Consider the following 16,597-nt stretch of genomic DNA (forward strand, 5'->3'; position numbering starts at 1 on the left):
TAGCCTCCTTCTCTTTTCCAGGCCAGTCAGCCTCTAACAGCTCAGACTGGAAGAGACATGACCACAATACACCAGTGCCATTTACCTGTCCAGCCACTTCCGAACCTGGGCAAGAACCAGAGCTCGGTGGTGAATAGTCTCCAGATTTCCTCTTGGCATCTGTAACACAAGATCCACACAATTACTTATTAGTAGCTATTCTGCCTACATTGTAGGCAAAGTAAAGACTGGACAGTTTTCTAGGTCTTTCTGCTACTTGAACTGTTTGTTCACTTCAAAGCACATGCAGTTTCAATGACTGTGGAAAAATATCTGAAAATTCTCTCAGTTCAGAAACATTCCTTCCTCAGGTGCCTGGACTCCACTCAACCAGGCAATACCCAGAGCAATCTCATCAAGTTTTCAGGTTAGTGCTTCTCTGAGGAGGATGCTGGGCTACATCTCCAGAGGTGCCTCTCAGATGACATTCTTCTCCATTTCGTGAACCTCTGCTGGTTCTGATGAGTGAGCTCAGCACTTCAAGACAAACTTGGTGCCAAGGCTAATTAAGTGCTCCTAGCAAGTACTAGGAAGCGAGTCTGCGATTCATGGTGACAGGCCACAGTATGTAGCACTACGCTACCTCAGCCATTTAAAATCAGGAATTTGAATAGTCCTTCCCAGTTCTCTACACACCTAGCTGCCTGTGCTGAACCTAACTTCCACAGGCATGCTCAAAATCCCTCTGCATGCAGCCAGGCAGCTGGAAACCTGAGGCTCTGTGCTGCAGCACTGCAGGGCAGCAGCTTTGTAGCACTGCACACATTGTTTGCCAGTTGGCTGGGTACCCACTGAGACACCCCCCCCTACACACCCTCATAGAAGACCTCAACAGACATGGGCAGAGCACTGACCTGCAGCACAACCTTTGTGTCCTGAGGAACAACAGTGATGATACATGAACCTCGCTCCACCTTGCGCAGGGTCTCACTGTTGGGTGCAGCAGCACTGCTCAGGCCAGCCTGAAGGGCTGAAGACAACATATGTATCAGCACATGTGGCACACTGCAGCACAATGCCCCAGTAAGGCCTTCCTATGCAGCCCTGCAAGTTTGTACTGGACCAACTGAGTCAACAATAAACCAGCGATCTTCAAAAATTCCAGACAGGATAAGAACCTCTCAGTGCTAAGCACTGCTGTACTTGTCCTTTATACAGCAGAGTCACAAAGCTCAACAGACCAGATGAGAGGAAAAATGAAAAGGACCAATACATTGCCATCCTGCCTTTACCAAGGTCATCTCATACATCTCATAGCCAGATACCACCATAAACTCTTTCTACAGTAATCCCTTCTCTACTACACTCCCCCAAACAGCACATGGCCCTTTCTATTTTTGGACATGGAGGGGAGAGAGAAAATGCAGAGCTAAACTGTTGAAAACAGGGAAGAGACAACAACTACAGCACAAATCCTGCTCCCTGTGGAAAGCATGTGATCTATAAAGTCAGTTTCTGTGGTCCTTGCTCTTTGATAGATTTCTGAAAGTAACTCTCTTACTCTTGTCTATTAGGAAGTTCCTTTGAATGACTCAAATACAGCAGGATACGAAAAATGGAGACATCTTGCACTTCAAAGACACTGGCCATGAACTACCAGCATCAGGCAGACAGTGCTGACACCTACCTTTCACCGATAAGTCCTTCAGGCAGAAGCACTGACAGGTGTGGGAGTTGGTCGTCACCAACAAAAACTCATTGTATGTTGCAAATGAGGTGATGTTGGAAGCAACCTGTATAAAAATGAAGTTTATCACTGTATAAAGCAGAACGGGAAAACTGCCTTTGGCAGAGGAAAAGGGGATGCAATGAGGGGTAAAACTTTGGTACCTCATTATCATTAACAAAAAACCGGCATCGATCTGTGAGGCCTAAGACCACCTCCTGTAAATAAAAAGGATGACCACTATGAGCTATCAGTGTCACGACCTCCCGTATTTCACAACACCTAAAAAGCACTGGATTGAAGTACTTTACAATTAGGTAATGAGTACCTCATGTGAATTACTCAGAGAAGCTGGACAGCAAGTCATGCAATCTCTATTCCAGAAGGCCTTGTGGGCCCACCCTGTAAATGGACAGCCACAAAACACAAACAGAAACCAGGCCAGAAATTCAGGTTTTTCTATTCAGCAGCACTTGGTCCAACATACTTGAGGAAAAGCACCAGTACAGAGCAGCACAATGCAACTTCATATAGCATTCACCTGAATGCGCACTGAAGGAGAGAAACCCTAAAACTGCCATCAAAACAGCTAGTCATTCTTTAAGCTGTTGCAATTATCAAGAAACCATCACCAACAGGAAATATCATTAGCAGATCTGCAGGAACTCAGTGCAGCTGCATTTCTAATAGGATAAGTTCATACAAAACAGAGCAAAATGCTCCTTTCAAAAAGACCACGGCAGCAACTGCTGGAAATTTTCAACCTGAAATTTCTCACTCCTTAATGACATTATTCGTTGTATTCACAAAATAGGGTGATTGGGTGCTAACTGCAATCCATCAGAAATGCCCTAGAAAGCAAGAAAAGATATACTCTCAGCTCTGCATAGGGCCCTATGAAGAATGCTATAAAGAAGTGTCATTGGACTCTGGGCAGAGGATTATGGTGCACATTTGACACAGAGAACAAATGAGTACAGAATTCTCACAGTCTCACTTACTTCACCACTGATCCTTGTGATAGAAATCTGCATACAAGGGTAGGGGAATCGAACAGCAAAGCCACTGCTAGCCCACCAGGGCTCAAGGACTGGAGTAGAAGCCTCTAAAGAGCAAAGAAGATCAAATTGTTTTCCAGCCAATCCAAAATTCAGACATTAAAACTACATAACAGGTACCTCAAGAAAACCAGAACTGGGAATAAGCTACCCTATCTGACAGAGGGGAGGAGGTCCAGGACACAGCAGACTGGTGATAACTTCCAGAGGCTCAGTAGCACTTTCATATCACCATGGAATGAAAGAGAAGTACCAAGGATGTGGCAGTTAGTCAGCACTGAACTTAGTGTGTGTATACATGTGTGTGCTATTAAAAAAAAAGTACATAATACATATATAAATATATAACACTAACAACATTAATGCTTTCTGACACAAATCACTAATTTTGGTCCATTTCTAGAAGCAGAGGGAGCATAAAAGGCAGGATCAGTACCAGCAAGTCACTCAAGTCCCTGAAAATTAAATCATCTCATTAAGCCTTTTGAGAAATCTGTAAGAGCTACATCTCAGACCAGGTACTTTAATGGGGCCCAGCTTACCCCAGAGGTACTTTAGAATCCGTCTATCCGCCAGCTGCAGGGCTACAGTTCTGGTCTCTGGGCTGCAGTACACGCCGATCACTTCTCCATCTACAGGCACAGACAACCTGAAGCAAGACAGAGAAAACGCGGAACATCAGTCACAGGAGATACACTTAACACGCAGATCCCACATTTCTTGTGGCCAGATGGAAAGATGCAGGTCTCCAGCATGGTTGGATACTCCTTCACATAAGGATCTTCAGCGGTCTTTCCACACCTACTTCTGCTGACATTGGTACCACAAAGCACCAGCAACTGCGCTGGTGACTGCCTGCATGCCTACAGCACTCTGCAAACCCACACTGTTTTTTTATGTTCTACAGTTCATATGTAAATCAGCCTGTCTTTGCTGTGTGAGTGCTACAGAAAGCAACTCTACAGATCACTTTGAGAAGCATATTTCTGTACCACAGGTGGCTTCCTTTTGTGATCTGGTTTTAATACAACTGGCCCCACAAAGACCAGGTGAGGAGGAGGAGGATAGCAACTACAAGGGCTACCAGTCGCCTTTGGTACCCTGTTAATGGTGGGCAAAAGGTAGAAGGGAGGAATTCAGTATCATGTTCCATTCACCCCTCACCTGAGGGCCTTGAATTCAAAGGAACAGAGATACCCTGAACTGACACAGGCATGTTTGCATGCACCCTCTTGCCAGGCTGGGTGTAGGCATTAGTACTACTGCCAAGTGCTGACCAGTAAGCAGCTTCATAAGCTGTTCGGTTCTCCTGCAAGAAGAGAGCTGAATTCCCCAATCCACAGCCTCCAGGTTGCATGTCTAATAAGAGACTTAATTCCTCCTAGGCACTGTCCAGAGACATTCTCAGACTTCAGCCACAACTGACAGATCTCTAGTACCGTAAATTCAGGCAATCTTCTTCAGCTCCAGCCACACGAGGCACTGCAGTCAGGTGGTGAAGGACAGACTGAGCAGCATGCTGACCCTGACCAACCACCAGGAAGCTGTCATCTGGCAGCCAAGTGAGGAATCGGAGTCCCAGAGGATTCATCACTTCATTGTTGTCACTGTCCATATCAACTCTGTTACAAAACAAGAGAGACTGGGAAGCAAGTAGAACCTGATTTCAGTGGGCTACCTCACTGGAGAGGCAAAGGTCTTCCTAGGCATAGCCTGGATGTTCAGGCATGCAGCATGGCTGAGAGGGCCCCAGTGCACAAACACATAGACACTCAAAACATGAATCCTGCTACAGGTTGAACTGGAGGTAAAAGATGAGACAGGGAGCCCCATTTGTTTTCCCTAGGTAGTACTGCTTCTATGCCAGCTGTCTTTGGGAACAAATGTAGAGCAGGGTGTGTTTTTTAACCTTGTCACTGTTGCTGTCATGCAAGCAACTCTGTTGTTCAGTATGCCATGATCATAGGACTGGGCACTGCACCACCATTGCTTTGTGTTCCTGCTCCCAGGGCTGAAGTGCAGCACTGGATACAGGAAAGGCTACCTCAGTACTGCCACTGACAGTCACTGCTTTCACTAGATAGAAACCTCAGTCAAGGGCATGTCTCAGCACTAGTTGCAGCCACGGTGTCAGCACAATGAAACTACATTATCTCACAACCTCTTAAAAATCTTGAGACAAGCAGTTGGAGCTGTGACCTCTAAGGCACTAGCCAGGCACAACCCTTTTATATCCACTACAGCTGTACTAGTTCTGTATTACCTGTAGGTTTTATCCAGGTATGGTGTTTCCACAGCTGCTTTAAATCCATTTCCACCCACCGCACCAAACCTGATGGTAGGGTCATTCATTGTACTCTGTCCTAGCAAACACAAAGCAGAACAAAGGAGAACTCAGATATCCTCCCAACAGAGCCCCTTCTATCTTCAATCTTATAAAAAAGTAGATGCTATAGGAAACTATTTAAAAAGTCAGAAAATGCCATCTCTACATGTACAGCCAACACACAAATCTCATTGACACTCACTCTGAGGAAGATGGTTACCTTGCAACACCACAGGACAAAACTGACAGCAGTAACAGCCTGTTTACTTGGAGCACACTGCACATATGTATAGGACTGCTTTGGAAATGCTGGGTACTTCAGATAGATTCTCATACACTTCCAGTGGCAATCAGCAACATGCCATCAGAACTGACTATGCAAGATACCACCTGCTGCACTCAATCTGAAGGGGAGTATTATCAACATAAGCACATAGTCAGGTGTGGAACATGGTCTTCTCACAAAGCCAATGCACCACCAAAATGCTCCTGTGCCACTCAAACTACTGGAGATGAGACCACCGAGCTTGAACCTACAATTGAACCAAATTATATCTTGTTTCTGACTACTTAAGGGTTGAGTGACCACCACCCTAACAGGCCCCCAGGGTACTGCTCTCAGGAATAGAGGGTTTCTTTCAACAAGGCTGTGAAACATGCTCTCACCATATCTGTACACAAAGATCCTGTTATCAGCATCCAGGACAGCCATGTCCCCACAGTGTTTGGGGTCTGTGTGAAATGCAACCTGATTAACTGACTGTTGGAGCTGGAGCTCATAGGTACACATCGGTGGAGGCACCACAGCATGCTGGAATGCTGTAACAAGCACTTTATCTGTGGAAGAAATGAGAAAAGCATTAAAGCTGCAGCCAGTCCAAATGTCAGTAAGGTTCTTGCTGGACTCTTTACTGAAAGCAGGAATCACGTTACAGGAAAATAGTTGCTGTGCTCTTAGTAGTTAACTTCATTGAGCCACCTCTGAAGTCTCCATCAATTACATGGCCCCACTCACTAAGAGCTTTGTAGAAATGACAGCTAACAGGACTACCTTAATCGCATCCAACCTGCATACAAAAGGCTTTACCACCTCTTCTGACCCCAGAGCTGCAAAGCTGTCCCACTGCTTACCTCCATCTATGACAGCCACATTTGCTACATGTTGACTGTTCTCCCCCATCCCATGGTCCGTGGTCCAGTGCCAGTCATAGGAGAGGTAATGCCAACCCTGGCAGAGTACATGTAGTCTATACAGGTTTTCTCGGTCCCATTGCAGTGACACCAACCGATTTTCCTCCAAGCTACCAAAATGTAGACTTTGCTTCAGGTACCAGTGATAGTTCCGTGTGGTCCACAGCTGAACTATAGAAAACCAATTGGTTACTACAGACTAGCACTTGAGACTCAGCACAAACCCCCTCTCCTCACCACCACTGCTCTTCTAGGTGTTGGTTAAGCACAATGAAAATAATATTCTAGCCTTGAGTTCATGAGTTGTGACATACAACAGCCAGCACAAGAAAACTCAACAACAGACTTTGTGCGAAAGAGTCAATCCTAGAACTCTTTGAGGTACCTTTGTGAGAAGGTACTCTTGTTTTACAAAAGGCTCAGACCTTTAGCATTCCACTAACACCACTTGCAGCTACAGCAGCCTGGAAGATGATTTTAGTTCAGGCTGAACTACCAGTTCTTGCTGACCAGCTATGCTGGTTTTGGCTGGAGTACAGTTAATTTTCTTCACAGCAGCTAGTATGGGGCTATGGTTTGGATTTGTGTTGAACACAGGTTTGATAATGTGGAGGTGTTTTTGTTATTGCCAAGCAGTCCTTACACAGAACCAAAGCCTTTTCTGCTTTTAATACTGCCATGTTGGAAAGGAAGTTGGGGGTGCATGGGAGATTGGGAGGAGACACAGCCAGGGCAGATGACTCAAACTGACCAAAGGGATATCCCATACAGATGACATCATGCTCAGTGTATAAAGTGGGAGAAAGAAGGAGGAAGGGGGGGGGACATTTGGAGCGATGGCATTTGTCTTCCCAAGGAATGGTTAGATGTGATGGGGCCCTGCTCTCCTGGGGATAGCTGAACACCTCCTGCCCATGGGAAGTAGTGAATTAATTCCTTCCTTTGCTTTGTTTGCATGCACAGCTTTTGCTTTCCCTATTACACTAAATCTCAATCCCTGAGTTTTCTCGCTTTTAACCCTTCTGATTCTCTCCCCCATCCTGCTGGTGGGGGAGTGAGCAAGCAACAGGATGGGGCTTGGTTGTTGGCTAGGGTTAAATCATGATGCCAGCAGAGAGGTCTAAAATTGGTAAGCCTCCCCAGTGTCTCTTAACTTGCAGAGAAGTACCCACTAATGACCACATCTGCAGGCAAGTGAGCCTCACATAGTGTTCTCACCATAACTGTTTGGGTTGGAGTTTTCCACCTTCAGGTCTTCCAGCCATATAGCCAGGATTGTAGAATCTGCATTCCAAAGCAGTTCATTAACCTGGAGAAACAAACATGGCCCATACTGGCATTGTTGCTCCCAACTGGTTTGCAACACCAGGAGTGTTCCTTATGTTCAGCAATGTAAGGTGCATGGGTTAATAAACAAACATAGCCTTTGTGTATTGCAAAGCCCCCAACAGCTGGAGCAAAGCATCCCGAGAACCCCATAGATGAAGAGGTGACACAATCACAAACATGACAGCAGTCTTCTCCTTGCTCTCCTTGGCACTGAGAAAGCATCTGCCAAAAGATCTCTCAGCATCCAAAGGCAGAATTTGAAGTAATACCCTAGCAGCAGCTTCTCACTTCTCTTGGAATAATGTATTTCACCTCACTCTTGCAATGCCTGACATGCTGAACAGCACTTTTGAATCGTTTACCTGGTAGAAAGTATACAGGGCCCAGAAGCACCCTAGGGCTATGATCAACCTGTACTAATGTCTGTACTGTGGACTTGCAGAGGGCATCTTCCTCACAACCTTCTTCACTGTTCTCTTTTCAGGTCACTTCTTCCATTAGGACAAGCACTAAATGTTAAGTTAAGAACTTCCTCCTAGAATCTGGAAAAGATCTAGTCCTCCTCTCCATTACACTCTAATGAAAGCCCAGACACAGAACTTACTTTGACCTGCCCTTTCTTGAATGGGAGGGTGAACTCTCCATGAAGAAGTCCGTTCTTCTCCAAAAAAACCACATCATGTCTGTTGGGCTTTTCTTGCGTGGATGCTATCAGGTTTCCAGAGGGCCTTAAAATAAAACCCAAATGAAAAGTGGTTGCTCACACAATCACTAGCCATCATTTTAAACACTGACCATCTTACATTTTCTTCAGGAACACGAAGAAAAGTGCACAGAGGACATGTTTTCCTCAGCACTGTTCAGACAAAGTCATAGGTCCAGCACAGACATTTTCCAGAGCTCATTATAGTATCAGTGTGTTAAGGGGGTGGAAAGGACCTTAGAGATCATCTAGTCCCAACCCCCTGTCATGGGGCGGGACACCTTCCACTAGATCAGGTTGCTCAAGGCTTTATCCAACCTGGTTTTGAACACTGCCAGACTTGGGGCACCCACAACCTCCCAGGGCAACCTGTGCCAGTGTCTTACCAACCTCACATTAAAAAATTTCTTCCTAATACCTAATTTAAATTTCCCCTCTCTGAATTTATACCCATTACTCATGACATCCCTGGGTACGCAAGTAAATGTCAGCACTGGCAAAGGGACCTGTAATATTTCTATTTATACAGTTAAGTCCAGAACCACTTGACATGGACTCTATGCAGAAAATCTAACTCTTCTTCCCACATGTAATGCAAGTATTAGGCTTTCCAGGATTTAAAGGGCTACTCTTCCTCATGCTGAACCAGAAAGCAGCTTTGGTCAAGTTTTGAGATAAAGCAACAAACACAGAAGAAATTAAATTGATGCTTATCAAAGACTAACAAGGGAATAAAAAATAACGCTGCTGCCAGCACGCAGACTGCTTTGCTACTCACTTCCAGGACAGTGCTTGTTCTAATCCTGAGACAGGCTCACTTGTTGATTGCAGCACAAGCTCTCTGTTCCACACTCGGATCTTCCGAGCACCTACACGTTGAGAGAGCAATGAGACAAAGGTCTAACAAAACATTGGGAAGAGATTTTCCTGATTTTATGAGGTCAGAATAGCAAATTTTGATGGACATGAACAATAATATTACTCTTGTACACCTTACAGATTAAGAACTTATTCTGTCTCAGACAATTCTCCCATAGTGACTGAGTAACTAAAGAAACCGAGTTACAAATCTTGGTCTGATGTAGCTCAGTCATAGTCATTTCCCCCTTCAGCTTTCAACATGGAAATGTTAAAATCTTCCCATAAATTCAAGATCCTCCCTAATCTGAAAAACGGAAGATAAAAATCCAAACTTGCAGAAGAGCAGTGCGGGTTGGTGCAGTTCAGTGTTTTGATCAATACATTTCAACTGCTCAAAAAGCAGTATTTATTATAGAAGACATCAGTTACAGTCTTCCAAGAAACGCATATGCTCATCACCTCCTTGACTTCAGGGAAAAGCCAAGGGAATAGTATCACCAGTATTTAAAAGCAGAGTGCGCAAGGCTAAACTGCTAGTATGCAGGACAGTGGGTATGGCAACCCAAACAGATTCATCCATTTGGCACTGAGAGCCCATCAGATACTGCTTAAAGCTCGAGCAGTAATTTAACACTGGTGAAAGAAGTAGTTCAGAGAGTATCTACACAGGAGTACCCTCTACTGGCGTCTCACTGAATTGACCACCAAAATGCAAAGAAAGTGTTCAAAAGATTGTGCCTATAAAATGCCTCCTAGAAGATCAGAACAAAGAGCAATTAACTAGCTCAGCTCACCCTTGCTTTAAGTAGCCAAGAGAGCACAGACACCAGCCAGTTCTTGCCTTGCCAACATTCTGCTTAAGAAGCCCCTTACTCATGCCGATATTTCAAAGAAGTTTGGTCCCATACCTGTCTCTGGACAGACAGCACTCACTGCAACAAACTGCCCATCTCCCCTCCACGTCACCCGAGGCCTGCCGTCATCCCAGGCTGAAGTCGGTAACACTTCCTGAAGCCACACAACAGAAAGCTGCATCAAAGCTTGGGAATGCAACCCCTATCTTTGTCTAAACAGATTGCTCTTTCAAGAGTCTTGGCATATGATCAATCAATGAAAAAGTCTCAAGGATGCAAATTTAAAAACAAATTTTTCAAAATGTTCTTTTAGGAAATACTAGATTTAAAACTGTCTAATTCAATCTGGTCCTTCTGCAAGTACATATGACTGTCTCTTCACATGATCACACACTACCTATCCACTCCACCATGGTCTCTACTTATAGATCAGCCGTGCATAACCTGGACACAAGGGTGAATCAGGATCTGTTCATGACTGATGCTGGGAGTCACAACTCCAGGCACTCTGTATGGCAGACAGAAGCTGGGATGAGAAGTAGTGATCTTTAAGGCAAACACGTTCTTCACAGACCACAGGAAAACATAAATCTCAACAGAATAACATAAAGAGGCAGCTGGTCAAAAGTTTCAACTTTCTCGTATTAGGTGTATTTTCCTAGATACAGACAAGCCTTGTCCTGTCCCTCCCAAAAGTAAAGCTGGAACAGGCAACATTTCATGTCTGCACTGTAGACTGCCAGGTTTCAGCAGTAACCAATTTAATCAAACAGTTTTAATTTTGAAACTTAAACACACAAAAAAAATAATGCAGTAGTGGCGCATTTTTAGCTGCTTGACTTTTCACAGAACAAAAAGTAGAGAAAACAAGACCCAGACAAGGAACTGTCAGACAAAGGAGCAAAGAAGGCACAAGGAGCTGCCTTATGGGTGATACTCAGATAGCCGAAAGCCTTCTACTCTGGCCTTCTGGGAGTTCACACTACTGTTATTTCTGTTTCTTTCACCCAAATTGCATGCTGTTTCTCTTGTTCATGTGAACACCTTAGTATATGGCACTCATTCAGCAAAATCTATCAAGCTGATTTAAGGCAGGCTTTACCTCTGCAAGCACTAGAGCTTGGAAATCTTGCTCTGAGCTCTGTACGAAAAGTACTAAGTACTCCCAGCTGCTTTCTTGAATTAGGAGGATAAAAGTGCAGGATTTCATTTAACACAGAAACAGACAGAAGCAGCCTATGAAGAGAACTAACAGAAAGTTTGTAGCAAACTGATAACTGCAGGAATAACAGAAACTCTCTGTATATATGTTTTCCCAGATACACCACGGGCTGGACACAGAAACAAGTATAGTAATACCGTCTGTTTGCAATGTGCTGCCTGTTTCCCTTCTGATCCATGGAACTGTGTCTCCTTTTTACCCCAGCCAAGGGCAACAAACTTTCCTGAAGAAGAAATAATCATTGTAGTGGAAGATTTACAGTATTATTGTGCAACACAACCACAGCTCCAAGCCACCCACTCCTTCTCTCCAAATTTCTTTCTAAAAACTTGCAGGAAAGTACACAGCCCAGGAAGTCCTTTAGTACATGCAGCTTGCTGGAATTTATGCTGACAAGTAAAAATATTGGTCTTTCCCTTCAGCTGTTCAGGAGCATTACAGTCTAAAACTTCTCCTGGGCTCTAGTAAGTGCTCAGCTCCATTTCTTTACTTTCTACATGCTTACAACATGCCGATGACATCAGTTAGAGCAACTTCATTTCAGTGCACCTCTCACCTTCCCCAAACTCATCTTGGTGGATTTGCTTCTCAGCAATTGGTTCAAAATCCCTTGTCATCATGATGAGTGTTTGCTGACCTGCAAGGCAACATTAAATACAGTATTGGTGGTAGTACCCTCAGCAAAAAAAAAGTCATTGTCCTCCTGTGTTGTCCTATTGTTCTATCACACACCTGAATATAGAATATATACAGTTCTCTGTAGATTTCAAAGCATGAAATCTCAAACTGGAACAAAAGAACATTTCTCAAAAACATGCTTCCTAGCCTAACCTTAATAAATTCTTTCCACACTCAAAACAAGTACCTGGCACCCTTTAACATTTTCTCTTGACATATGAAGGACAAGAAGGTGACTGGGAAGTCAGCATGCATTTATTGAGATGAAATCACGCCTGACCATTCTGACAGTCTCCTACAAAGAAGACTAGTTTGTGGATATGGCGAGGTCAGTGCATGTCATTTATCTTGACTCTAATAAGGTTTTTGATGCTGTTGCCCTTAACATCATCACAAACTCATGAAGTATGGGACAGATAAAAGGACAGTGAAAACCAGATCATCTGCCAAGCTCAAAAGCTTGCTATCAGTGGCAAACTGCAGCTTGAGGTCAGTCACCAGTGGTGTGCTCATGGCCAATGCTTAACATCTTCCTTAATGACCCAGAGGATGAGACCCTCAGCAAATTTGTTTATGACACAAAACTAGGAGAAGCACCAGGTACAGCAGGTTGTGCTGCTGTCCACAGGGACTTTGTCGTGTGGGCGAGATGGGCTGTCAAGAACCTCATAAAGCTCAACAAGAAGTCGTGTCCTGCACACGGGAAATAATAATCTCAGGCGCTAAGACTGGGAGACAAAGTGGCTGGAGAGCAGCTAGGCAAAAAACCTAACTATGTTTCCTGGAGACACCAAGTGGAACATGAGCTAGCAGTATGTGCCCTGCTGCACAGGTGCCCAACAGCATCCTGGGCTGCATTAGAAGCGCTGCCAGCAGGTTGAGGGATGCAATCCTGCTCCTTTACTCGGTGCTGGTGAGACATGTGTGGAATATTGCCTTCATTTCTGGACTCCCCACTACAAGACAGACAAGGACATGATACAATGAGTCCTACGAAGGGTCATGCAAAGATTAAGGGCTTGGAGTATCTGTCACATTAGTGGAGGCTAAGAGAAGACAGACTGCTCTGGAGAGATGGCTCTGGGAGAATCTCATCAGTGTGTACAGATATATTATGTGGGAGGTGAGCTATGGTGAAGAAGGCAGAGTCATGCTATGTTCTCACTTAGAGGTGCTGAGTGATGGCACAAGAGGCAATGTGGACAAACTCAAACACAGAAAATTCCCTTAAAACATAAGAAAAAAATTTTCACTCTGAGGGTGGTCAGAGGCAGGAACAGGATGCCCACAGGGGTTGTGGGGTGTGTTCTTGGAGATACCCAAAATCTAACTGGGTATGGCCCCTCACAACCTGCTCTAGGTAACCTGCACTGAGCAAGGTGGTTCCAACAGGTGATCTCCAGAGTTCCCTTTCAACCTCAAGCATTCTATGATTCTCTTTTATCTAAGGTTAATTTAATTTTCAAGGTGAGACACACCTGTAGCTAAGTTGGGCTTCTGACACGTCTCCTGCGAAAGGCCAAGAAACAGTTTTTGTTACTAAGAAATCAAATGAGGATATAAATGAGGATTCTTTATGTTTTAGAGGCAAGATACTTCCTTGGCAGATCTGAAAGACTAATAACTCTCCTATAAAACTCAGCTTTTGGGGCTGGAAGAGCTTCTGTTTGGATTACCAAAGCACCTCACGGATCACGAAACGAAATCTTACGTTACAGGAGCAGGTAAGGGGTTTTTTCTGCTTTAAATCCTAGTCCCAGTATCATAATTTTGTCTTTTTCTTCTTCTATCTAAAATTTAGCTGTGTTTTATGTTTGTTTCGCTCCTAAGGCAGAAAGCTTACAGGCTATTGTTGATACCTGTTGCAAGCAAAACAAGCTCTTGGTCAGGACTCCAGCTCATGGTAATCAGACCGCTGTCCACACTTCCAACACATTCCACCTACAAGACCAAAATAAGACCACAGAAGTGCAGGAACATAAATTAAGCACTATTTCAGCACAAAAGCACACAGTTTTCACGGCATGGAAATCCTCTCACAAGTCATAGTTTAAACTCTGTGTTGAATGAAACAAAAAACATTTCTTACTGAAGATCATTCCAGAATGTTTACGTATGAGAGCCTACAGAGATTAGCATTTTCCACCATACAGTTTTAACAAGAGTTTTATTCTGCAACTGTCAATCTTCTGTCAGCGTGTATAGTTTCAATATTTATACTGCCTGATTGGGCCTGTGATTACATTGGTAAACATTCTGAAGTCACAAAACACAGATGGAATGGTTCTTACCTAGAGAATTCCAACATGCAGCTGAACTCTGATCAGCCTGTACATGCTTAACTTGACCAACTGTATACAGCTGCACCAACTTCAAAGTTTACAAAAAGCTGGTCCAGTTTTACTGGGCCATCATGAGTATACAGTAACAGTGAGCAGAGAACTTCTGTCATGCATTATCTTGATTTGCAAAAGGCAAGGAACAGAACAATAAATGTATCATTCATTGTGATAAACAGCAAGATGACACAAGGAATTAGGCCTGGGTGTCACAATCTTTTCAGGTATGCAAAGTGGGACCGGGCATCAGTGGGCAGAGTAACTATCACCCACATACAAAGGTTTCAGAACAAGCAGAGGAACCTTCACAACTTCCTTCTTGATGCCCAGACTGCACTAAAAGAACACAACAGACATTTTATGGACATTTTGCAGGGGTGGTCCATAGGCTACAGGAACAATATTTGTGCATTACGTCACAGGGTAGGAAGAGGGGTGGTGGTTAATGACGTTGTATTGAATAGCTTGGGACCTGGGCATCATGTAAATGGTATGGAATAAGGGGTGGAAGGTGCTGGTTTGGGCTGGGGTAGAGTTAATTTTCTTCACAGTGGCTAGTATGGTGCTGTGGTTTGGACTTGTGCTGAACATGGTGACGATAATACAGAGATTATTGCTGCGCAGAGTTTACAGAGCTGAGGCCTTTTCTGCTTTTCATACTGCCCTTGGGACCTGGGCATCATGTAAATGGTATGGAATAAGGGGTGGAAGGTGCTGGTTTGGGCTGGGGTAGAGTTAATTTTCTTCACAGTGGCTAGTATGGTGCTGTGGTTTGGACTTGTGCTGAACATGGTGACGATAATACAGAGATTATTGCTGCGCAGAGTTTACAGAGCTGAGGCCTTTTCTGCTTTTCATACTGCCATGTTGGCAAGGAAGCTGGGGCGGGGCTGGAGGCTGGGAGGAAACACAGCATGGACAGGTGACCCAAACTGACCAAAGGGATATTCCATACCAGATGACATCATGCTCAGTGTATAAAGTGGGAGGAAGAAGGAGAAAGGCAGGGGACATTTGGAGTGATGGCATCTGTATTCCCAAATAACTGTTACATGTGATGGGGCCCTACTCTCCTGGAGATGGCCAAACACCTCCTGCCCATGGGAAGCAGTGAATTAATTCCATGCTTCGCTTTTTTCCTGTGCATGGCTTTTGTTTTCCCTATGAAACTGTCAACCCATGAGTTTTCTAGCTTTTACTGTTCTAATTCCCTCCCTGATCTTACTGGCAGGGAAGGGAGCAAGCAACCGTTAAACCCAACAACCCTGGAGAAATTATAAGTGTCATTCTTTCCTCTGAAATCCCCCAGGATTGTTGTGTCTTTCTTAGTGTGTTACCTGCTTTGTGCTCAGATTGCACAGTAGGATGTCTCCAGCTGCTGTAGCAACACACATGCACTCCTGCTCCGGAAGATCTTCGATCCCCACAATGCAGCCACTTCCATCCTCAGGCAGGAAACCCTCGGCAGTCAAGGAAACTTCTCGTGTCACCTTGACACAGCGAGGCCAATGACTTATTAACTACACATCACCTCACTAGGGTTTTTGCAGAAATGACAGCACAATATCTATGGGTATATCTCATCCCATTGCAGTTACACCAAGCATTACACAGTAGGAGAGAGCACATGAATGACATTAGGAAACAATCAACATGCAAGTACTTATAATCCCAGGAAACTGTGAAGATACTCTTACGTTAAGAGTTAGACAATGAGAATAATCATTTAAAGAAGCAAGCAACAGATGATGATACCATAACTTCCAACTTGTCTTGTTAATCATCTTTCAACTCCCTTTTCATACTCTCCCACATAGTGTCAACACTAAGAGACACATGGGTAGCTGCTTAAAGTGACCCAATATATTCAAGGGGGCAAACAGACTTTATGGACACAGCATAAAAAAAAAAGTATCTATGGAAAACAATTTGGATGTGCATTAATGCACTGCAATCTTTGAAACGAGACCCCAGGAAAGCCCCAAAGCTCTTCTTTCTGTCTGTTCACTTCAGAACTGAATGTACCAAAAGAATTCAGATGCCTCAGCTGCACAGCGGCTTTCCAGAGAAGACAGCAACCCAGCCCTAACAGGAATTAATGACTCAATGCCGTTTTTTCACTTCAGTGGTCTGTTGGTTTGGGTTTTTTTTTTCTCTTGGAGCACGGTTTCAAAAACTTCCTCCCGCGCTCTTCACTATCTCCTCCATTCTCTTTTGCGAACTGTGTCTCTGATGCAACTGTTCACCAAGTCATGCTTAGGACTGCGCCGCAGGAGCGACCCGTGTCGAACACTCCCACCCACTCAGGAGGCAGAGTTCGTGTTTTAAAAT

General features: G+C 44.3%; 1 protein-coding gene across 1 annotated transcript in view; it reads right to left on the reverse strand.

Annotated features, from left to right (window-relative positions):
- IKBKAP (inhibitor of kappa light polypeptide gene enhancer in B-cells, kinase complex-associated protein) overlaps positions 1-15,756 on the reverse strand; it is a gene marked incomplete at its 5' end in the record, with an annotated part of 30,789 nt that extends 15,033 nt beyond the window's left edge. Inside the window, 18 exons of the mRNA XM_009084228.1 lie at positions 86-159; positions 894-1,009; positions 1,667-1,772; positions 1,870-1,923; positions 2,707-2,810; positions 3,306-3,412; positions 4,203-4,385; positions 5,027-5,126; positions 5,756-5,926; positions 6,221-6,451; positions 7,499-7,589; positions 8,214-8,337; positions 9,091-9,181; positions 10,082-10,181; positions 11,387-11,472; positions 11,806-11,886; positions 13,787-13,868; positions 15,604-15,756. Coding sequence (XP_009082476.1) covers positions 86-159; positions 894-1,009; positions 1,667-1,772; positions 1,870-1,923; positions 2,707-2,810; positions 3,306-3,412; positions 4,203-4,385; positions 5,027-5,126; positions 5,756-5,926; positions 6,221-6,451; positions 7,499-7,589; positions 8,214-8,337; positions 9,091-9,181; positions 10,082-10,181; positions 11,387-11,472; positions 11,806-11,886; positions 13,787-13,868; positions 15,604-15,756 — 2,054 coding nt within the window. The remainder of the gene's footprint in view (positions 1-85; positions 160-893; positions 1,010-1,666; positions 1,773-1,869; positions 1,924-2,706; positions 2,811-3,305; positions 3,413-4,202; positions 4,386-5,026; positions 5,127-5,755; positions 5,927-6,220; positions 6,452-7,498; positions 7,590-8,213; positions 8,338-9,090; positions 9,182-10,081; positions 10,182-11,386; positions 11,473-11,805; positions 11,887-13,786; positions 13,869-15,603) is intronic.
- Positions 15,757-16,597: the final 841 nt, after the last annotated feature.

The sequence above is a fragment of the Acanthisitta chloris genome, unplaced genomic scaffold (assembly GCF_000695815.1).
Source record: "Acanthisitta chloris isolate BGI_N310 unplaced genomic scaffold, ASM69581v1 scaffold1481, whole genome shotgun sequence".
NCBI lineage: Eukaryota > Metazoa > Chordata > Aves > Passeriformes > Acanthisittidae > Acanthisitta > Acanthisitta chloris.